This window comes from Dryobates pubescens, chromosome 30, assembly GCF_014839835.1.
Source record: "Dryobates pubescens isolate bDryPub1 chromosome 30, bDryPub1.pri, whole genome shotgun sequence".
Taxonomy (NCBI): domain Eukaryota; kingdom Metazoa; phylum Chordata; class Aves; order Piciformes; family Picidae; genus Dryobates; species Dryobates pubescens.
The window spans coordinates 12,448,068-12,470,479 of record NC_071641.1 but is presented as its reverse complement, the minus strand read 5'-3'; the positions used below and the strand labels follow the sequence as shown (position 1 = coordinate 12,470,479).

The window sequence follows — 22,412 nt, the reverse complement described above, 5'->3', positions numbered from 1 at the left end:
TGACCAGGGCAAATGGAGCAGCACTGCCAGCTTTCACTGTGAGGATGAGTTGGAAAGTAAGGCTGCACGGAGAGCCTGGCAGAGGAGCCAGCAGCCCAGTGCCTTCTCCCCAGGCACCAAGGTGGTGCTTCCTCCTGGGAAGGGCTGCTCTGGCTGAACAGTGGCACTGCCTCCCCCACCTCTGCAGCAGCAAGAGCACTGCAAGTGACTCTTCTTTTGCAGGCCACCGTGCCCGGGACGTGGGCAGGAGGCGGGTGATGAGAAGCCGATCCCCCCGCTGTGGCAGGCAGGGTGAGTGCCCCCAGGCTGTTCCCTAAGCTCCTTGGGCTGTGTGCACCTGGGGGCTTCTGCAAGCAGCTCCCTGTGCCTCGCTTGTGTGGCTTGCTGCCCTCCTGAGGCAAATGGCAGCGTTTAGCAAGGCCTCCTTTGGCCAGGCTTTGCCCAGGAGGGGCTGGCAAGGCAGTTACATGCATAATGGACTGAGGCTCCTCTTCCTTAGAGGGATCCTGGCATTAAAAATGGCCCTGTGGGGAAGGGAAGCTGCCCACCCTGAGTCAGAGGTGGAAGAGATGCTGCTCCTGCTCCATGGCTGTGTGCAGGCCTGGGCAGAGGAGGAGTCCAGGGGAGAGGAGGCAGCCCAGCATCTGTGGCTGAACTGGTGCTCTCTTGACATGAGAGCAGGACAGAGCTGATTCAGGCAGGCTGAGAGCACAGAGCTTTGTCTTCTGCCCCCAGCCAGCCCATCCCAGCGGGTGCAGGCCATCCTTGGGAGCCAGGAGGACGAGCAGCACGCTCCCCACAAACTCTTCTGCCAGATGGCTGAGATCTGCATGGCAGAGGGTGAAGCTGCTGAGTGGAAGGATGCAGCAAGGTAAAGCCCTGCTGCTGGCAGCGGTGGGAGAGGAGCCCTGGGCCAGCAGCACTCAGAGCTCTCCTTTCCTCCCTGAGGGATGCAAAGCTCTCACAGCTGCTGCTGCTGCTGCCAGGAGCCTTCTTCTCTTGCTACCCCCCAGCTCTGTCAAAGGGCTGCCAAAGCTGGGGGCACTTTTCCCATCCCTGGGGCTGATCACATCCTGTGTCTGCAGGTGGTTCAAGTTTGAGGAGGACATGGAAGACGGTAGTGAATGCTGGAGCAAGCCCTACGTGAGCACACTGTCCCTGCGCAGCCTCTTGGAGCTGAGGAGCTTGATCAGCAGTGGCACAGTGCTGCTGGACATCGGTGCCAACAGCATGGAAGAGATTGCAGGTACCCTGCGTTCTGTGTCCTCTGGCAAGAGCCCAACTCAGCTGCCTCTGCTGCCCTTCCCTCCCCAGTCAAACCCTGCCCCAATGGCAGGCTCCTAGCCAGGAGTCCTGCTGTGGGTTTAAGCAGAGGCTGGGTGCCCAACCCTGGCACTGGGTTTTGCCTCCAGGGTGGGATCCTCTTGCAAGCAATTTGTGGGGTTAGAGAAGTGACTGCAGAGCATTCTCCAGCCAAAGAGAAGCAGGGGTCAGGGCTTGGCAGGTTGCTCTTAGAAACAGGGTTGGGACTGGGGGGTTCTGCTCTGATGGCTTCTTTCCCTCTGCCCCCCCCCAGATGCCATCCTGCACCAGCAGGGACAGAGCTCAGGGCTTGATGAGCAGGCACGGGCGAGAGTGCGAGAAGTGCTTCTGCTGCAGCATCACAACAAGGAGAGGAAGAGCTTCCTTGCCAGGGCTGTGGCCCGAGGTGAGCTGTTCTCCAGGGCAGCTGCTGAAGGCTTCTGCAGGGCTTGGGTCCCAGCAGGCTCATCCTGGCAGAGCAGTGGCAACCTGCCCACCTCTCCAAGTGCCTTTGTTTCCCTACCAGTGTCAGCACTCAGCCCTGAGCCTTCTGCAGACGCTGCTGTGGCTGAAGAAGGAAGGAAGCAGGAGAGCTCCACAAGGGCTTTAGGCAAGGTGAGAGCCCTGCAGCTTTCTTCTGCCTTCAGGGCCAGACTGGCTCTGGCAAGGTGGCCCCAGGGTGGGCTGCAGAGCGTCGAGGGCTTTGCTCTCGGGGCAGCTGCCTGAGGATTGCTTCTTGTGGCCAGGAGGAGCTGCGCTTGCTGAAGAGAATTCCCAGCGGGGGCCGAAGCCTGCAGCCTGCTCGTAGGGGAGCTGGGGGCCCTTCAGCAGCCCCTGCTGGCCTTTGTCCGCCTGGCCCAGGCTGTGCTGCTCCCGGGGCCGACCCAAGTGCCCATCCCAACCAGGTCTGAGTGAGAAGCACACAGCTTTGCTTTCCCAAGAGCCCCACACCACGGCATCCAGCTCCACGCATCAGTGGGGCTGCCAAGGGAACAAGCCCGCCCCACTCCCCCCCACTCCCCCACCTCCCCACACCCCCCTTTCCTTTGTGTCTCCCTTCCCTGCTGGAGCTGTGATAGCCACCAGCCCATCTGAATGGCCCTTGGCCCCAGACTAAGTCTGATGAAGTTCAGATTCATTGCCTGTGTGTCCCCACTGGAGCCAGACTCTGGGCTGGCAGCTCCTGGGGCTTTCCTTGGGTGCTCTTGGAGCAAGGACACCTTCTTCTTCCTCATCTTGCTTTTCTTGCCCAGGTTCCTGTTTGTTTTGCTGGGGCCAGCAGGAAAAGCCCAGCAGTCCCATGAGGTCGGCAGGGCCATGGCTACTCTGATGATTGATGAGGTACCACCAGATAAGGGAGCTCTGGGTCACCTCTGGCTTTAAGCAAAAGGCTGTGGGGTGCCACTGGGGATGGGGACCTTGTGCAGGAGATGATTGCACCTGCCACAGTGGACAGATGTTTGCTCTGGGGGAATGTTGCCTGCCCCCAGCAGGAATGGTGGGGAAGATTCCCCTGCATTCAGGCAGGAGCCGATTGCCCCGGAGAGGGCATCCAAGGGGGGCTGTCCTCTCAGCAGCTTGCCTCCTGCTGGCAGGTTTTCCAAGCAGTTGCCTATAGAGGCAAGAAGCCAGGGGACCTGCTGGCTGGCCTGGAAGAGTTCCTGGAGCAGGTGAAGGTCTTGCCAACAAGCCAGTGGGATCCCTCCATCCGAATCGAGCCCCCGGAAAAGGTCCCTCCCCAGGTGGGTGCTGCAGGGAGGGAGGCGTGAGGGGCATGGGCAGCGTGGCAGCACGGCTGGGGATGTGCTCAGGGGGCCAGGCTCTCCAGGTGCCCCTCTGCCAGTGCCAGAGCCAGAGCAGGAGGAATGCTCACAGGTGGGCATCTGTACCTTGCTCCCATTTTCCCAGGAGAAAAGGAAGGTGCCAGGAGCTGTGGGTGGCAGTGCTGCGCCCAGCGAGGCGGCGAGACACACTGAGCCTGAGCTGGAGCGGACAGGAAGGTGATGTGAGCTGCCCCTGGGTGGCCTTGGTTCTGCTGGCCTTGGAAACGGGAGCCTGCAGCTGCCCTTCTAGCAGGGCTCTGGCCTTAGCTGCTTTGGGGCAGGGGCTGCACAGCTCCACCTCCCTGCCCTGGGCCCGGCAGGGGGAGAGGTGGGCAGCTGGGCTCAGGCGCAGCGGCATCGCCCCTGCTTTGCTGGATTTGGGGTGGGGGCAGAGGGGTAGAGACCCCCAGGGAGAGCACTGCTGCCGCTCAGGGTCAGAGGGGAGGGGCTCTGGGCTCAGGCCTGCTTGTGCTGCGGGAGCTCTGGTGTGTGCCTCCCTTTCTCCTGGCTATAAAGCAGGCTCCAGCAGACTTGTGCTTTGCAGCCCTGCAAGTTGCCCTGAGCTTGTGGCTGCCCGTGTGCAGCAGAGAGCTGCACAGCCCCTCCCGCAGCACACTCAGGCTCTGTTCTTCCCTCCAGGTTCTGCGGAGGTCTCCTCCAGGACGTGAAGCGCAAAGTGCCCCGGTTCTGGAGCGACTTTCGGGACGCCTTCAGCCTGCAGTGCCTGGCGTCCGTCCTCTTCCTCTACTGTGCCGGCATGTGCCCTGTCATCACCTTCGGCGGCCTGCTGGGGGAGGCGACCCAAGGCTACATAGTGAGCAGCTCTCTCTGCCGGCTGGCACGGGGAGGGCCCGCCCTCGGGCACAAGTCCCTGCTGCGCTCACCTGGCTTTGCTGGGGGGTTTTGCCTTGCCCTGGATGATCTCTTTAGTGCCTGCTGCCTCTCTCCCCCGCACAGAGTGCCGTGGAGTCCCTGATGGGTGCCTGCCTGTGCGGCGTGGTCTATTGCCTCTTTGCTGGGCAGCCTCTCACCATCCTTGGCAGCACCGGACACATCCTCGTCTTTGAGAAGATCATCTACCAGTTCTGCAAGTAAGGCTGGCTGCCACAGCCAGGGGCTGGCAGAGGCTGCAGCAGGAGACAGGGAGGAGGAAAAGATGCTTGGGCTTTGCTGTTCTGGGTGGCAGTTGTTAGGTTTCAGTTGGCCTCTGTGTCAGAGCTGGTGCAGGCTGCTGCTGCTTTAGTAGGTGGTGGTGCAGGGGCTCTGAAGGGTGGAGGAGGGGAGTTGTGGGGGGTCGGTTGGCAGCAGGTGACTGGGCACAAACCCAGCCAGTGCTGGTCTTAGGCCATGAGAGTGATGTGAGACCACAGCACCTCCCACAGCCGGCGCCTGACCTCCACTAGCCCCCAGGGCCTTAACCCAACTGCTGATAGAATAGAATAGCATAGAATAGAATAGAATAGAATAGAATAGAATAGAATAGAATAGAATAGAATGAACCAGGTTGGAAGAGGCCTTCAAGATCATCGTGTCCAACCTATCATCCAAAACCACCTAATCAACTAAACCGTGCAACCAAGCATCCTGTCAAGCCTCGCCCTGAACACCCCCAGTGACGGCGACCCCACCACCTCCTCGGGCAGCCCATTCCAATGGGCAATCTCCCTCTCTGTGTAGAACTTCCTCCTAACCTCCAGCCTCAACCTCCCCTGGCGCAGCCTGAGACTGTGTCCTCTTGTTCTGGTACTGGTTGCCTGGGAGAAGAGATTAACCTCTGCCTGACTACAACCCCCGCTTCAGTCTTTGGCCTCTCCTCCCGCGGCTCCAGAGCCCAGGCTGCAGCCCCGAGGCTGTCTGTGGCACTTGATGGAGACTGCCTTCCCCCCACCCCCAGCCTGGCCATGCTCCTAAACTGCTCCCAGGTTTGCCCAGGGAAGGCAGAGCTGGCAGCCCCGTGCTGGCCTCTCCCCCTTCCCACCTGGCTTTGCTTCCCTAGGGAGCAGGCACTCTCCTACCTGTCCCTGCGGGCGTGCATCGGGCTCTGGACCACCTTCTTCTCCCTGGTGCTGGTGGTGACCGACGCCAGCTCCCTGGTGCGCTACATCACTCGCTTCACCAAGGACACCTACGCCTCCTTCATCTGCCTCATCTTCATCTACGAGGCTCTGGAGAAGCTGAGTCAGCTGCGAGTCACCTACCCTCTGCACATACCCATCGCCATCGACTCCCTCACCAACTACGGGTGAGTGCTGCCCTGCTAAAGGCCGCTGCCTCTGGCCAGGAGCTCAGGGCTGCCTCTCCTTTGCCTTTTCCTTACCCCTCTCCTGGCTTCTCTCCCGCCAGCTGCAAGTGTGTGGCACCAGCCCAGCCCAGCCTCGAAACCCTGCGTTTCTGGGAGAGCATCAAGCTGGACGTGCCTGGCATCGCCTGGCAAAACCTCACGGCGACTGTGAGTGCCCCGAGCCACTGCTTCCTCGTGCCGCCGCCAGGGGGCATCCCCCCGGTGCACAAGGCAGAGCCCTTCGGCTGGGAAGGGGCTGCCAAGCGTGCTGCTGCCAGATCCTCCTCACCCCCTCCTTACCCAGCGTGTCCTGGCCACACCTTCACCGCCTGTGTCCTGACTCTCTGTCTCTCCAGGAGTGCCGGCACTTGCGGGGAGAGTTCCGAGGCCCTGCCTGTGGGCCCCATGGCCCCTACGTGCCTAATGTCTTCTTGTGGTGCTGCATCCTCCTCTTCTGCACCTTTGCCCTGGCCAGCTTCCTGAAGAACCTGAGGAGCAGCCCTCTCTTCAGCACCAAAGTACCGACAGTCTCCACCTTCCTTTCCCCAAGCAGTCTCCACCACCACTTGCTCAAGCTGGGAAATGCCAAGCTGGAAGGCGAAGCTCTGCACCGCCTCGGATTCCCTCCGCTGCCTTCTGCGGATGCAAACTGCTCCCAGCATTTCCCACCTGCCCTGCCCCCTACCCCAGGGCCCCTTCTGTGTTCTTTCTTTTCTCTTGGGAGGGGGGAAATTGGGTCTTCCACAGTTAGCTTTGGTTTACACACACCCCCTCACACCCTCCCCCCCAGCCCCGTGCCTTGCCTGCTCGGGGGCAAAGTTGTTTCCAGCGCAGAGCTGCCCTAGAAAAAGCCCCAACTGCTCCCCCTGAGGCAGGAATGAGGCTGCAGAGCCTTATCCCATCGTGGCTGCAGTAGCAATCGATCTGTTAAAGGCTTGAATTCAAGCAGCCCTTTCCCACTTCATTCAGCTCTTCCCATGTCTGACCCTAGCTCTCACAGCCACGGTCTGGAAGCAAGGGATGAGGCTGCAAGTGCTCAGGGGGGATTTGCTGCCCCGGCCTTGCTGGTGTCGATGGCCCCAGCTTCTCATGCCACAGTGTGGCCCCGTTGGCAGTGCCCCCCTCAGCTCTGTTCTTCTCCCCTAGGTACACTCCCTCACCAGGGACTTTGCTCTTTTCCTCACCCTGGTCACCATGGTGCTGATCGACTCCCTGGTTGGGATCCCCTCGCCCAAGCTCCAGGTGCCCAGTGAGATCAAGGTAATGAGGCTGCTTGGCTTGGCACTGGCTTCAGCCCTCGGGGGTGCCACAAGGGAGGGGATGGCAGGGCAGGCTGGGGCTGAGCCTGCAGGACATGCTGGTGCTCTGCCCATCTCCTCTTGTGCCTCCAAGGCACGCGTTCTTTGTGCCAATGAGAAGCCAGCCCCTAAGCTGGGCACCTCCAGGAGAAGGATCTGCAGGTGCCTGCAGAGAGGCCACTGGCACTGCTGGAGCCCACCAGAGAGGGTGACCTGAAGCCAAGGCTGGGAGATGCTCTGCCTGAGGAGGAGAGAGGCAAAATGCAAGGCAGGGAAGTGTCTGGGCTGAGAGCTGCTGCTGAGGCCTGTGCTTTGCTGCAGCTGACCAGGGACGACCGCGGGTGGTTCATCAGCCCCCTAGGACCCAACCCTGTGTGGACAGTGTTCGCTGCGCTCATCCCAGCTCTGCTCTGCACCATCCTGATCTTCATGGACCAGCACAGCGCGGTTGCTGTCGTCAACAGGAAGGACCACAAGCTGAAGGTAAGAGGCTGCAAGAGATGAGCCCATCCCACCCCGCCCTGGGCTGCAGCCAGCATCAGGCTGGGTGGCAGGATGCTCTCCTGCAGCAGTGGTGCCCCAGGGAGCAAAGCACAGGGGAGCCGAGACGAGCAGTCTGCTGCAGCAGCACATGGAGCTGGGTGCAGGAGAGCAATGTGCTGTGCTTGTGAAGTGGTGGCAGCAGCTGAGGGAAGGGAGCCTTCTGCTGTGCTGCCAGGACCGGCTGAAGCAGGGGCAGAGTCTGACTTGTGAGGCTGCCCTTGCTCTTGTGCTGTGGGATGCTCTGCTCCTTCTTTCGCTGCCTTCCTTGCAGAAAGGACGTGGCTACCGCCTGGACCTCTTTGTGCTGTCTGTGCTGCTCGGGGTGTGCTCCCTGATGGGCCTGCCCTGGTTTGTGGTTGCCACTGTGCTGTCCATCACCCACGTGAACAGCCTCAAGGTGGAGTCTGCCGGCTCAGCTCCAGGAGAGCAGCCCAGGTGCCTGGGGGTGCGAGAGCAGAGAGTCACCGGCGTGATGGTCTTTGTGCTCATGGGCTGCTCCGTCTTCCTGACCTCGGTGTTAAAGGTGAGAGGGCAATGCCAACCCCCGACCAGCACCGGCTTTGTGGCACTGAGACACACACATCCCAGCGCCTCTGCAGCCCCCGGGAGCTGTGGAGCGGAGGAGGAGGTGATCCCCGAGCCTGGGGCTTGAGCTGTGCCGGGAAGCAGCTTGGGCTTTGCTTTGCAGCCCTTCGGCCCCCAGCGGGGTGCGCTGGAGGCAAGCGAGCAGCGCCCAGCGCTTTGGGTTCCAGCTGTCTTTGAGGGCCAGCCCTGCTGGGGGTTCAGGCGGCCGTGGGCAGCGCCCGCAGCGCCCGCAGAGCAGGGTGGTGAGCCTGCCAGTGCCACGGCAGGCACAGACCGTTGCCTTCTCCTCCGCAGCTCATCCCCATGCCTGTGCTTTACGGCATCCTCCTCTACATGGCTGTGTCGTCGCTCCGAGGACTCGAGGTACTGCCTCAGCGGCAGCCTGCAGCACGGCTGCTCCCTGCTGCCGCCTCTGCCCGGCAGCAAGGCCAGCGCCGGGCCGCGGCAAAGTCTCTCTGCCAGCGCGCAGGGAAAGCATTGGGTGTGAGGGAGAGGTTGGTGGGGGCCCAGGAGATCTCTGGGGCTGGCAGCAGCAGTTCCTCGGCGTGCTCGGCTCAGGGGCTAGGGCAGGGCAGGGTTTGCTGAGGGGAAAAGGGGGGAATTCAGTGCCGAGGGAAGGCAGCTTCCACTGCTGCTGGCAGCGCTTGCAGGGGCGTTCAGTGGGCCAGGAAAGGTAGAGAAGAGAACAGCATGGAGGAAGGGCAGGTCGGTGGCAGCTCCCGTGGGCAAGCCGGTTGGTAGCTGGAGGGGAGGGAAAGTGGCTGCTGCCCCCAGGAGGAGCGTCCAGAGCAGGTTTCGGGCCGCCTCCTTTCAAGCAGCATGCTGCAAAGAGCCTCCAGGTGTCAGCAGGGCCAGAAAGCTTCTGCAGTGCTCAGCTGGCAGCTCTTGGCCTGTGCCTTTGCAGTTCTTCAAGCGCTTGCTGCTGGTTCTGATGTCAAGGAAGCACCAGCCGGACTACATCTACCTGCGGCACGTCCCCCTGCGCAAGGTGCACCTCTTCACCTTGACCCAGGTCCTCTGCCTCACCGTGCTCTGCCTCATCAAGATGTCCCCTGCTGCCATCATCTTCCCCCTGCTGGTAAGAGCTGCTGCTGCTCAGCAGGCCATGTCTGCAGGGAGATGGAAGGCTCAGCTCTGGCCTCACCCTATCTGCCCTCTTGTTTGTGAAGAATTTGGCTGTGGTCTTGGTGCGGAAGGCGATGGAGTTCTGCTTCTCCAAGCGGGAGCTCAGCTTGCTGGATGACCTTCTGCCAGAGAGGAGGAAGAAGGAGGAGAGTGCCAAACCCGAAGGCCAGCAAGAAGAGGTAAGGCCTGCTGGGTGCCCGGGGCTGGGCATCTCCCTCAGGCTGGGAGGTTGCCTCTTTCTAGCACAGCTTCTCCTGACATCTTGGGGGACCATCAGAACTCCGAGGGAACTGATCCTAAGGGTCTGGATCCCGCTTCAACCCCTTGAGTTAGCACTGAGCTTCCCCCTCGGAGAGCTTTCTCAGTCAGTCATTTCTCATCAAGATGATGATTGTCCTTTTGCCAGGACAGTGCTTTTAACCCTCCCCAGGTGCTGGCAGTGAGCTCTGCCCCCTGCTGCACTGCCAGCGGAAGCTGCCCCGGCTCAGCAGCAGAGGGCAGCGGGCAGTGATGTTCCTGGCTCTGGAGTTTCTCTCTGCTCCAAGCCAAGACAGACAGCTTGATTTGTCCCCTTTTATGGCAGGAATCCATGGAAGCTGCTGGTCCCAATCCAGTTCAGCTGGAGCTGGGGAAGACGGGCGACTTGGATCCCCCAGAGCAAAGCAGGGACAGGTAAAGCCCCAGCAAAGGCCAGGACCCTCAGCAGGATTAGCTGGCAGGTGTCTGGTGTGGTTTTCTCCACTTGTATCTTTGGGGTGGAGCATCCCATAGGAAGCAGCAGTCAGAGTGGTGGCACAATCAAATGTGTGGGCAAGGCTGCCCGAGGGGATGGCAGGGCTCTGACCCTGACCAGAACTCGTGGTGGACCCCAAAACTTGCATCATCAGGGACCTGACAGTAGCTGCAGAGCCTCATTCTGAAACAGGTGGGGCTGCAGGCAGGATCTGTGCCAGCTGTTGCTAAGCCCCAAGAAGAGCCACTCCATGGAGCTGTTGCTCTGCAGCTCTCAGGCTTGCCCCTCACAACTCCTCCTCCAGCCAAGCCTCCCATGCTTATGCTGGGCTTTGATTCTCCAGGTCCCCTGTTCCTCTTGCCAAGGCTGCTAATGCCCTTGGTGACCTCAGTTCCCCTCCCCAAGACTGCCATGGAAAACCTCTCTTGCAGGGCTGCTCCTGTTGTAATCCTTATCGAGGCTGAGAGGGTGGGAAGCACTGTGCAGAAGGCTGCCAGCACCCCCAGCAGCAGCAGGCTGAGTTATGGGGAGAAAGAAGTCAAGAACTGCTCAGGAACGTGCGAAGCAGCTGGCAGGCCCCAAGCCCTTGAAGGACAGGAGTGAGAACGTGACAGGCACCAGCCCCGCACACAGTGCTCCCTGCACCTACTTTTGCTTCCAGACTCCATTGTTACAGACTCTGTTGTTAGGAAATCTGTAGTTGTAGACTCTGTTGTTCTAAACTATTGCTTATACACTCTCTTGTTATAAACTTTATTGTTATGAACTCTACTGCTTCCAGACTCCATTGTTACAGACTCTGTTGTTAGGAACTCTGTAGTTGTTGACTCTGTTGTTATAAAATATTGCTTATACACTCTCTTGTTATAGGGTTAGGGTTTAGGGTTAGGGTTAGGGTTAGGGTTATACACTCTCTTGTTATAAACTTTATTGTTATGAACTCTACTGCTTCTCAACTCCATTGTTACAGACTGTTGTTAGGAACTCTGTAGTTGCAGACTCTGTTGTTCTAAACTATTGCTTATACACTCTCTTGTTATAAACTTTATTGTTATGAACTCTACTGCTTCTAAACTCCATTGTTATCAGCTCGGTTGTTATGACACATATTTCACCCTATCATCAAGGGTTTCATGATTCAGACTGGTGATCCAACTGGTACAGGAAGGGGCGGTGAAAGTATTTGGGCAGGAGAATTGGAAGATGAGTTTCACTCAACTTTACGACACGACAGACCATATACTCTCAGCATGGCTGATGCAGGACCAAATACGAACGGATCTCAGGTTTTTATAACAGTGGTTCCAACTCCATGGCCAGACAACAAGCCCAGTGTGTTTGGACGGGTGACTAAAGGAATGGAAGTTGTGCAGAGAATCTCAAATGTAAAAGTCAATCCCCAAACTGACAAGCCCTAGGAGGACATCAGTATCATTAATATCACAGTGAAGTGATAAAGGAGATGAAGATTCCAGGCAGAAGTTCAGCTTCCAGTGGACACAAAAAAAAAAACCAAAGAGGGGGGAAAAAAGGCAGCTCAGCTCCAGGAAAAGCTCGGCACCATAGGAGCCAAAACAGGACCGAGAAAGAACAGGAGCATTTCTGAGAACTTCTGGACATAGGAAGTGCCAGGACAGAGCAATGGCTAGTTGTACTGTTTTTAATGAACCTAAAGTGCCCTAAGATTGTATTCTGGTACTTTTGTATTTTGAAGTAAAAACACCTGGATGTTTGTTACGAAATCTGCTGGTTTTCTTGCATCTCTTCGATGCAGAACTGAAGATCAAACCCCACGCCCTGCCTCGTGACAATGGCTGTAAAATATGATCACGGTGTCATTTGGAAATTGTTCATGCTATTTCCGTCTTTTGTAACTACTTACAGGTTCTAAAAGAAATGTTATGGGTAATAGGTGGGACTTGATGATCTTGAAGGTCTTTTCCAACCTGGTTGATTCTGTGATTCTACTTCATCCTTTTCACAGTATTAAACTCGGTTGTTATGAAGGTGGCTGTTAGGAGCTCTGTTGTTAGGAGCTCTGTTGCTGTAAACTCTGTTGCTGTAAACTCTGTTGTAAGGAATGTAGATAATGTTACCATTATTACATTATTACATTATTATTGTTACATGTTATAGATAATGTTACCATCTTGAAAAGAATTGAAATAAAACACAAACCACAAACCACAAAAATCATTTAACGTGAGCGGTCTCCATTCCTTCTCAGGGGGAAACACACAAGTGCCAACAGGATGGGACCCAAAGCAGGCAGAATTGGCTAAGAGGGAGTTGCAAGAGCAAAGGAAGCAGCCGACAGCTCCCCTCCCCTCTGTGTATGTCAGTCACAAAGGGCCTCTGCTAAGTGCCTCCCCTGAGGTCTTGCTGTCAAATCAGCAGGAGGCTGTGTGAAGAGGGCAGACACTGAACACAGCCTCAACTGCTGAACTGTTAGGACAGAGCAAAGGCTTCCCAGGCTACTGCATGTTAACTTCTCCCCCCAGAGGAGTGAAGAGCCTAATTGAAATGCAGTTGGGATGTGTGATGCAGGGGGTGCCATGTGAAGGGGGACATGCAGGAGGCGTTTCAGGGAGACCGTAAATCCTGAGTAGCTCTGCCAGGGGGGAAAGGGAGAGGGAAATGTGTGTCTGGGAATTGAGGCTAGAAGGGAAGCTCTGCCTTCCAGCAATGGGAGAGACCCCAGAGGGAATTGTCCGGTGGACTCTCCCTTGCTACAAATAAAGTTTTACAAGATTCCTCTTGTCTCCTCTGTGAACAGGCTGACAGACCACAGGATGCTAGGGGTTGAAAGGGACCTCCAAATATCATCCAGTCCAACCCCCTGGCAGAACAGGAGCATAGAATCCAGCACAGGTCTCACAGGAACACATCCAGACAGGGCTGCAATGGCTCCATAGAAGGAGACTCCACAACCTCTCTGGGCAGCCTGCTCCAGGCCTCTGGGACCCTCACAGGGAAGAAGTTCTTCCCCATGCTGATCTGGAACCTCCTGGGCTGCACTTTCCATCCATTGCCCCTTGGCCTATGCCAGGGCACAGTGAGCACAGCCTGTCCCTGTCCCTTCCTTCCTGACCCCCAGCCCTCAGACAGTTATAGACATTTTTCCTTACACTTTGGATGCTCATCCTGGTGGGTTGGGGCTGTTGGTTCTACCTATACGGATACTGTGTCTCCTCATCAGCCTTGCAGGCCCCAGCAAGTCATCTGAGAACCCTCCGATGGGAATTGCTCCTGGGCTTTGCAAGGGTATGGAATCACACAGCTCAAGGGCTGTGCATAGCATTACAGAATCACAGAACCACAGAGACATCCAGGGTGGCAAAGCCCCTCAGGATCACCAAGTCCAACCACTGACCCTACCCTACAAGGGTCACCCCTAACCCATAGAGCCCGAAGCACCACATCCAAAGCACCTTGAAACACCTCCAGGCTTGGGGATTCCACCATCTCCCTGGGCAGCCTCTGCCAAGCTCTGACCACTCTTGCTGGGAAAAGCCTTTGCCTGGTGTCCAGTCTGAGCCTGCCCTGCTGCAGCCTGAGGCCATTGCCCCTTGTTCATCACCTGTGAGAAGAGAGCGGCAGCAGCCTCTCCACAAGCTCCTCTGAGGGAGCTGCAGAGAGCAGAGAGCTCTCCCCTCAGCCTCCTCTTCTCCACACTAACCACCCCCAGCTCCTTCAGCCTCTCCTCATCAGATTTCTTCTGCAGGCCCTTCCCAGCTTCCTTGCCCTCCTCTGCCCTGGCTCCAGCACCTCCACCTCTCTCTTGTCTTGAGGAGCCCAACCCTGGGCACAGCACTGGAGCTGCGGCCTCAGCAGTCTCTGATTCCTGCTCTCCTTTCTCTTGCTTCCAAACGCAAAATTGTTATCGGCTCCATTTGATGCATTCTCTGTTGGGGATTGCCTTAGGTCAAAAGGGACATGGGTCCCAGGAAGATCTGTGCAAATTAGGCCTTGAAGGACTTTCTGTTGAAAATATAGCAATGGAGTAGGAGTTGTGGGAAAGTGCCTGGTATGCTAAGGTCAAGCTGCACCTGAGAAGAGACAAACAAGATAAGGAGGAGGCAAGATCTGGGAAAAAGAGCAATTAGACTGAGTAGAAAAAACCACAGAACAGTGAAATAATGATGTAACCTTTTAGAGATAAACCAATGGTATGTGTTAAATTAGACTAGAATTAACTGTGCATAAGGTAAGACTATAAATCATGAAGCGTGGAACAATAAAGTTGGAAGATTTCTCTCACTCATATTGAGTGCTGTCGTCCCTGTCTCCGTTCTCGTCAATTCTCCACTTTCTATGGGGAAGGGCTGGGGGAGCTGGGGCTGTTCAGCCTGGAAGAAGGCCCCAGCAAGACCTCAGAGCAGCCCTCCAGTACCTGAAGGGCTCCAGGCGAGCTGGGGAGGGACTTTGGACAAGGGCTGGGAGTGCCAGGCCCAGGGACAATGGCTTTGAGCTGGAAGAGGAGAGATTGAGAGTGGAGAGGAGGAAGAAATTGTTGAGAGTGAGGGTGGGGAGACACTGGCACAGGTTGCCCAGGGAGGCTGTGGCTGCCTCCTGCCTGGAGGTGTTGCAGGCCAGGCTGGATGAGGCCTGTAGTGACAGGACGGGGGGCAATGGCTTTGAGCTGAGTGGTGCCACAGGTTCACTGGGCACTGGAGAGACAGAAGCAGAATCAGTGGTGTTATAAATGACAAAGCCAATTAAAATTTGATTAAGATCAATGTTATTTTGAAAAGAGCCATTTAAGGCAATAAGAGGCAAGCAAACAGCGCTGGGGGCGTGTGGGTGGAGCGCAGCAGTACATGTCAGAGGGCATCAGAAAGGAACTGGTTGTTATGGAAGGGGAAATAATCTTGCTGATAGGGAAGCTCAAGAAGCAGCCCTCAGAAAACACACTCAAGTCTTAACTTTACAAGAACTGCGTGACGGCCAAAGAGCACAGAAGAGGTATACAGAGGTGGAGATAAAATCCATGGAAAAGATAGGGGCAGAATTAAAAGAAGGCAAATGGGCCTTACCTGATGGGAGGAAAAGACTGCCAAAAGAGCAGGCGAGAAGAATGCTTCTGCAGCTGCATTCGCATACCCGTTGGGGAAGGAAGGCACCGGGGGATCAGGTTTTGAAATGTTATGGGTGTGCAGGGATTGATGAGGTGGCTAAGCAAACTGCTGAAGGATGTTTAACATGTCAAAAGAGAAATGGAAAGGTGATCAGACAAATACCCACTGGAGGGAGAAAAGTTGCATGTAGACCATTTGAAAAGACACAGGTCGATGGTACTGAACTACCCAAGGTGGGTCGGTGTGGATATCCGCTAGTGATTGTAGATCAGCTCACACCTTGGGTAGAGGCACACCCAGCAACACCACCTACTGCTTCTGTAGCAGCTGAGAGTTCTCCCAGGCACCCAGCACTAGAACAAGAGGACACAGTCTCAGGCTGCGCCAGGGGAGGTTTAGGCTGGAGGTTAGGGAGAAGTTGTACACAGAGAGAGTAATTGCCCATTGGAATGGGCTGCCCGGGGAGGTGGTGGAGTCACCATCACCATCACCTGAACACTGGAGGTGTTCAGGAGGAGACTTGATAGGGTGCTTGGTTGCATGGTTTAGTTGGTTAGGTGGTGTTGGATGATAGGTTGGAAGCAATGATCTCGAAGGTCTCTCCCAACCTGGTCTAGTCTAGTCTAGTCTAGTCTAGTCTAGTCTAGTCTATTCTTCTACCATGTTTTGGTTTAATTGGAACTCTCGATTCTGATCAGGGAGCACCTTTTACCTCAATGGTTTGAAAGGCCCTAACTGCAGAGATGTCAACAGAAAACATCTAACTTAGACCTGAATCTCATAATCGCTTAATTGATTTGAGAATATGTTCACATGGTAACTCAGCAGTCTGTCATGGTCAAATAATAATGTCAAAGAGTTAAAGGGAAGCTCTCATCCTCTGTGGTGGCGGCCATCCCTTGCGGCTCGAGTGGTAACACCTGGTGATTCAGGTGTGAGAATGCGCAGCTCCAACCCTGCACGTGCGCTACAGCCCTCTGTGGCTCAGCCATGATGCCGTGGCTCAGCCATGATGCCGTGACGCACGTTGAAATCCAGGCCATAACTGGCAAAAGAGTTTCTGTTCTCTCTGTTTCCCCTTTTGCTGTGAGCCCCACCAGCGCTGAGCCAACGGCATGGTGTAAGCTGCCTTGCAAAACAGAACCGCTGTAGATTTTGTTGTTAGGGCAAGGTGAGAGTTGTCAAGAGTTTGAAGGCTCGTGTGGCATGAATCGGTTCGAGCCTTCGGTCTCTCTACATAAGCACATTCAAGAACTGGAATAGAGAGCAACACATTTGCAGACTGATAATGAAGACTGGTTGGAAGCATTGTGTAAAGGATGGGCCTTCTCTGCTTGGTTTCTTTCGCTTGTTAGAGCTGGGTCATTAATACTGCAAATTGTGATTGTGATGTTACTGATGTTGCCTTGCCTGATTAGTCTCTTGCAAAGGGCCCTGCAGCAGATGATCAAACCAACATTTGCAGCAGTAAACCAAAAGGGGGGAATCGTGGGAAGCTGTGGTGAATTTGTGGAGCCTTTGATGGGCCAAGAAGAGATTGACCTTGCAAGTATTGCTGTGCATCGGTGAGCAAATGTTGTTATGTGCCCGTGAATGAATACATTGTCATGCAGCTTAGCGTATCTGGCAAGCCCCTGCAATGAATGTGGAGTTAGTTTAAGGCTGAGAAACTGCAAGAGAAGAAATACACCGGTGGTTACAAGAATCCAGGCTTTAGCAGGGTGGAATCTCATAGCCGAGTGGTTTCAGTGCAAGAAATCATTTAGCAGGGGTAAAGTGTAGATATCCTTACTGCAGGGCTATTGCTGTAGTGTAGAAAAAGGTCGCATTGGAGTTAGCATACAGTAATTTGTAGGATAAAGAGGTAAGGAGAACTGGGCCAAGAGAGTCAGTTCGGACCAGCTCCTGCAAAGCGGAAGAGGGCGAGGCCGAGGAAGGAACCAGGACCGCGGCTCAAGAAGCTCTGCCGAGGGCTGCAACCACGTAGGGCTGAGACCGCCGGGTAGCGTGGACCCGAGCGGACCTCTTCTGATGCTCTATGGAGCCCTGTTGGTCCTGGGACAAGCACAAAACTGCAGTGATTGCATAAGTGCCACCCGACAGGGGAAGGTGGTTAGCCAAACCTTGGTGTATCAGCCCATCTACGAGTGTAAGGGAGCCAAATGAAGCCCTTGTGATATGAATCTGAGAGAGTATGCCCGGGGTAATGGAAATGGGAGGATAACCTCTTATGATCCGAAGGAGAAGCCCTCTCAGTATTGGAGAGAGGTGAGAACAAATAGCCAGCAAGGGAGGCTGGTAGGGAAAAGTGCGATTTTCACAAAGCTCAGTGAGCCACAGTGGGTTAAGTTGGATGCATGTGATGCCATAGAGGATGATTCCTATGCCAGTTGTGGAAATATGGGATGGAGGAGAATGGTGGAGACGCTTGGGAACAGTAGTAGGGGAATTGTTTGGGGGATTATTGATCATTCCTCGTAGGATTCCTTGTCTCACGAGACTTATTCGGACTATAGTTCGGGACATGGAATTCACTGCCACTCGGCTAGGAACCAGTAGAGAAGATCAGCAACCTCTCCTGGTTGTAAAGATACACCAACCAAAGCCAGAACCAACCAAAATTCAGCTGGTTTTGGCCAAACCGGAAGCTAAGGCACGAATTAATGGCGTTCAAAAGAAGAGGAGGGGTTGTGATGAGTGGAGTGCTAATTCCTGTCCATCAGGTGATTTTGATTAAGAGGAACTCTAAAGCAGAAGTATGGAACTAAAAAGTGGGAGAGGGAACCAGACACAGGAAATTGTAAGATAGGAGTAAAATGTTTTCTTTTACTATAAAATGTTCCTTATTCTTTGCCTTTGCTATCATTGTTTCTATTTGGTTTGCTTGATTCTATTTACGTGGAAGCCTGAAGAGTAGAGTGACATATTAGTGTAATTAGGGAAGCTAACAGCTTGTGTGAAAAATAGCCTGTGTAACAATAAGCTGCTGAAGGAGGTGCAAGGAGAAGAATCTTCCTGCTTTCCTGCCAGCTGCTGCCAGCGTGCCAGGGAAGAGACTTTGCGAGGACAGAGCTGAAGAAAAAGAATTCCAGGGAAAATGAAGGAAGAAGGAGGAAGAAAGGAGGCAGCGGCCCCAGGGCACAGTCTCCAGGCCTCCCTTGGCCTCTCCTGTCACTGCAGAGCAGATTCCAAGGTGCAGTTCTAAGAGCTCCCTTACCCTCAGCTTACAGCCAGGGACAAGGAGAGGACAGTTCTGCATTCTGCAGCTTCCAGGGCGGTGGCAGAGCCAAAGCAAAGCCACAAGCAAGAAACATACAACCAAGTGTGATGTAGATGTGGCACACAGGGAGCAAATGCCTTTCCTTCCCCTTAGCCCAGCTGCTGGGACACTCCCTCCATGGCCCCACCACAGAGGCCATCCCTCTCAGGTACCAGTGAGGGAGGGAAGAGTTCACTGGAGCCAGGACCCCAAACCGGAGTAAAGACCAGGCCGCGATGAGGAGCCCTAGAATCACAGAATGCTTTGGCTTGGAAGGGGCCTTCAAGATCATCTAGATCCAAGCCCCTGCCATGGGCAGGGACACCTCCCAGCAGCCCAAGCTCCTCAAGGCCTCATCCAGCCTGGCCTGCAACACCTCCAGGCAGGAGGCAGCCACAGCCTCCCTGGGCAGCCTGTGCCAGTGTCTGCCCACCCTCACTCTCAACAATTTCTTCCTCCTCTCCACTCTCAATCTCTCCTCTCTCAGCTCAAAGCCACTGTCCCTGGGCCTGGCACTCCCAGCCCTTGTCCAAAGTCCCTCCCCAGCTCTCCTGGAGCCCCTTCAGGGACTGGAGGGCTGCTCTGAGGGCTCGCTGGGGCCTTCTCCAGGCTGAACAGCCCCAACTCTCCCAGCCCTTCCCCATAGGGAAGGTTCTCCAGCCCTCTGGTATCTTTGTGGCCTCCTCTGGACCTGCTGCAGCAGTTCAACACCCGGAAGAAAGTGGAGAATGCATCCAAGGGAGCAGAGAAGAATTTTGTGTTTGGAAGCAAGAGAAAGGAGAGCAGGAATCAGAGAGTGCTCCGGGTGCCGCAGGGCTGGCAGCCCTTCTGCCACTGCTGCACCACAGCAGCACACACAGGGACACACTGAGGCTCAACACCAGCAGCCTCCCTCTGCCTGCAAAGTGCCCCTCCCTGTGCTGCTCTGGAGCTGCTCAGTGCCAGCAATGCAGCCAGGCTCACTGACAACACCTGCATGGCTTTGTTGGGAATGCTCCACATCACCACAAGCTGCTTCTGCTCTGTGCTGGCACATCCCAAAGGCACATGGTCACTGCTCTCCTTCAAGGGCTTGGAGCCTGCCAGCTGCTTCAAGTGTTGCTGAGCAGTTTTTGACTTCTTTCCCCTCAGAACTCAGACTGCTTTTGGTGGTGCTACTGGCAGCATTCGACACAGTGCTTTCCACCCTCTCAGGCCAGATAGGAATTACTGCAGGAGCAGCCCTGCAAGAGTCCAGCATGAGTTCTGGTCAGGGTCAGAGCCCTGCCATCCCCCCCTGCAGCCTTGCCCACACATTTGATTTCCCCACCACCGTGACTAGGGTTTCCTATGGGATGCTCCACCCCAAAGATGCAGGTGGAGAAAAGCACAGCAGACACCTCCCAGGTAATCTTGCTGCCCCTGCTCCCAGGCTTCCCCTGGGGAGGAGCAGCAGTGCTGGCACTTGAGGAGAGCGGCTGCTGCTGTGGCCCCCAAAAGCGGGGCAGTGGCCAGCAGGGCTCACTTGCCTGACTCTCACTGATCACAGCCCAGCTCTGCTCTCTCGAGGGAGCCACCGAGCTGGTTCTGATCTGAGCTCTCCCCCACCATGTGGCAGCCTCTGCCCTCCTGGGTGTGCAGCCTCAGCCAGGGAGCAGACACACAGGCTTGGGGCTGGCCCTGGGCAGCAGGAGTGGGGCAGGAGATGTGGGGGGTCTGATGGTGAGGGTGGGTGGGTGGAGGGCAGCATCTTGGCATGCAGGCTGGAGGTGAGGAGAAAGTTCTTCCCAGAAAGAGTAATTGGCCCTTGGAATGTGCTGCCCTGGGAGGTGGTGGAGTCCTCATCCCTGGAGCTGTTCAAAGAAGGCTTGGATGTGGCACTTGGAGCCACGGTTTAGTTGTCGTGAGCTGTTGGGTGACAGGTTGGTCTTGACGATCCTTGAGGTCTCTTCCAACCTTATTGATTCTGTGATTCTACTCTGGGGGGATGGATCAGAGCCCTGGGGCTTATGGCAAACCCCAGGTGGGGGCAGAGAAGGAGTCCTGGGCTTTGGGTCTGCTTTGGAGGTGTGGAGAAGCCTTTGGCCTTTCGAGTCTCCCCCAGTGGCCATTAAGCAGAAGAGCTTTAGCTGCCCCCCAGCACACTTCCCAATGGAACTGACACAGTCAGACAAGCTCCGAGAAGCAAAGGCAACATCCGAGACAGAGTTGCTTTCTTTAATTATTTTGAAAGGCATTTTAGAGCCTTTAGAGTCTGCCCCAGTGCCCATGAACCCCAGACACCATGGCAGTGCCATCCTGCCCTGTCAGCTGCTGCCCCAGCACCAAGTGCTGCCCCACGGCTGGGTGCTGCCCCTGTGACAGGGGGAAAGAAGAAGGGTTGAGAGTTGTGGGTTTGTGGTGGATCACTTGGAGTTTTCCTGTAGGGAACGGTGCCTGTGGAGTCTCTGTGCCCTCAGTGTTTCCCTAGGACAGCAGGGGCAGCAGTGCCAGCCCAGCACATGCCCACACAGCCCTGTGCCAGGCTGTGCCAGGCTGTGTCAGGCTCTGCCCCTGGCCCGGCTGCCTGGGCAGCCGCACTCAGGCCAGGCTGGCAGCGCTGTGTGGGCACAGGTACTGGCCCTGCCCCAGCCGCCCTGCCCTGTGGGAAGCCCTTGGCGCTGGGGGGCAGGCAGCAGCTCTCCTCTTGCCCTCCCAGCCCCTCCCTGCTCCCTGGCAGCAGATCTCAGCCCCTATGGAACAAAGGCAAACAAGGCCCTGAGCAGCTTGGCCCCCAGGGCCGCTCCAGAGCAGGCCCTGCCTTGTCCCCAGCCTGCCTTTGGTGTCTGTTGGGGTCTGTGCACCAGCCCTGCTGGCCCTCCTCTTCCTCACCCCATTCCAGCCCAGGGGGACTTTTGCTTTCCTCTGTGCCTAGGCCTTTGCTGTCCCTATGACTCTGACTGCCCCCATTATGAGGTCACCATGGGCCATCTCTGTCTCCACGGTGTTGGTGCTCCCTGGGAGCCACTTGAGCTTCAGCTCCTCTCCGTGCAGGCTGCTCTGGGGTGCTGGGGGAATCTGCCCCTTGGTTGCTCTCGAGGTGCAATTGTCTCCCAAGGCAGCCAGCGAGCCGAGGATGGACGAGAACGGAGGATACCGAATGGCCTCCCTGAAGGAGTTACTGGTAGCGTGGCTGGGGCTCTGCCCAGGGGCCCAGCATCCCCCACAGACAGGGCAAAACCGTCCCCCACAGCCCATAGGCATTTCCCCAGGGGGCAGAGGCATGGGCAGGAGGAGATGCGTTGCTCTGCTCTGCTTCAGCCTCGCTGCTCAGAGCAAGGAGGGGATGGGAAGGAAAACCTCCTGCAAGCCAAAGCTCCTCCAAACCTCTCTCCAGCTCCCTGGAAGGAGGCTGGAGTGAGGCTGCTGTTGGTCTCTTCTGCCAAGCAAGAAGTGACAGGATGAGAGGGAATGGGCTTCAGTGGTGCCAGGGGAGGTGTAGATTGGACATGAGGCAAACTTCTTTACTGAGAGGTCAGGCACTGGAGCAGGCTGCCCAGGGAGCTGGTGGAGTTGCCATCCCTGGAGCTGTTCAAGAAGCTGGAGGTGTGGTGCTTCAGGACACAGTTTAGTGCTCCTGCTAGCTGGGGTCTGGTTGGACTCAGGAATCTTAAAGGTCTTTTCCAACCTTCCTGAAGTCCACGTTTTTGGGTTTTCCTGGAGGAGGAGGAGGGGGCATGCAGAAATGGGATCCTTGTGGACTTGTGTGGGCACAGGGGGGGAGGAGGTAAAGGACCTCTAGACAGCTCTGCCCCTCTTGTCCTTGCTGAGCAGGAATACGACGAAGAGGCAGTGATTGACCAGGGCAAATGGAGCAGCACTGCCAGCTTTCACTATGAGGATGAGTTGGAAAGTAAGGCTGCACGGAGAGCCTGGCAGAGGAGCCAGCAGCTCAGTGCCTTCTCCCCAGGCACCAAGGTGGTGCTTCCTCCTGGGAAGGGCTGCTCTGGCTGAACAGTGGCACTGCCTCCCCCACCTCTGCAGCAGCAAGAGCACTGCAAGTGACTCTTCTTTTGCAGGCCACCGTGCCCGGGACGTGGGCAGGAGGCGGGTGATGAGAAGCCGATCCCCCCGCTGTGGCAGGCAGGGTGAGTGCCCCCAGGCTGTTCCCTAAGCTCCTTGGGCTGTGTGCACCTGGGGGCTTCTGCAAGCAGCTCCCTGTGCCTCGCTTGTGTGGCTTGCTGCCCTCCTGAGGCAAATGGCAGCGTTTAGCAAGGCCTCCTTTGGCCAGGCTTTGCTCAGGAGGGGCTGGCAAGGCAGTTCCATGCATAATGGACTGAGGCTCCTCTTCCTTAGAGGGATCCTGGCATTAAAAATGGCCCTGTGGGGAAGGGAAGCTGCCCACCCTGAGTCAGAGGTGGAAGAGA

General features: G+C 56.2%; 1 protein-coding gene across 1 annotated transcript; it reads left to right on the top strand.

Annotated features, from left to right (window-relative positions):
* The first annotated feature begins 800 nt into the window (after positions 1–800).
* LOC128898697 (electroneutral sodium bicarbonate exchanger 1-like) lies at positions 801–22,159 on the top strand. Its single transcript, XM_054174629.1, is given in 24 exon segments — positions 801–871; positions 1,086–1,246; positions 1,577–1,708; positions 1,877–1,981; positions 1,984–2,081; positions 2,083–2,207; positions 2,556–2,643; positions 2,898–3,044; positions 3,211–3,302; positions 3,765–3,939; positions 4,083–4,216; positions 5,122–5,367; positions 5,469–5,574; positions 5,763–5,924; positions 6,553–6,666; positions 7,026–7,187; positions 7,519–7,770; positions 8,127–8,195; positions 8,737–8,910; positions 9,002–9,136; positions 9,541–9,629; positions 21,040–21,169; positions 21,820–21,898; positions 22,065–22,159. Coding segments are annotated over 24 exon segments (3,126 nt in total). The 5' UTR covers positions 801–815.
* Positions 22,160–22,412: the final 253 nt, after the last annotated feature.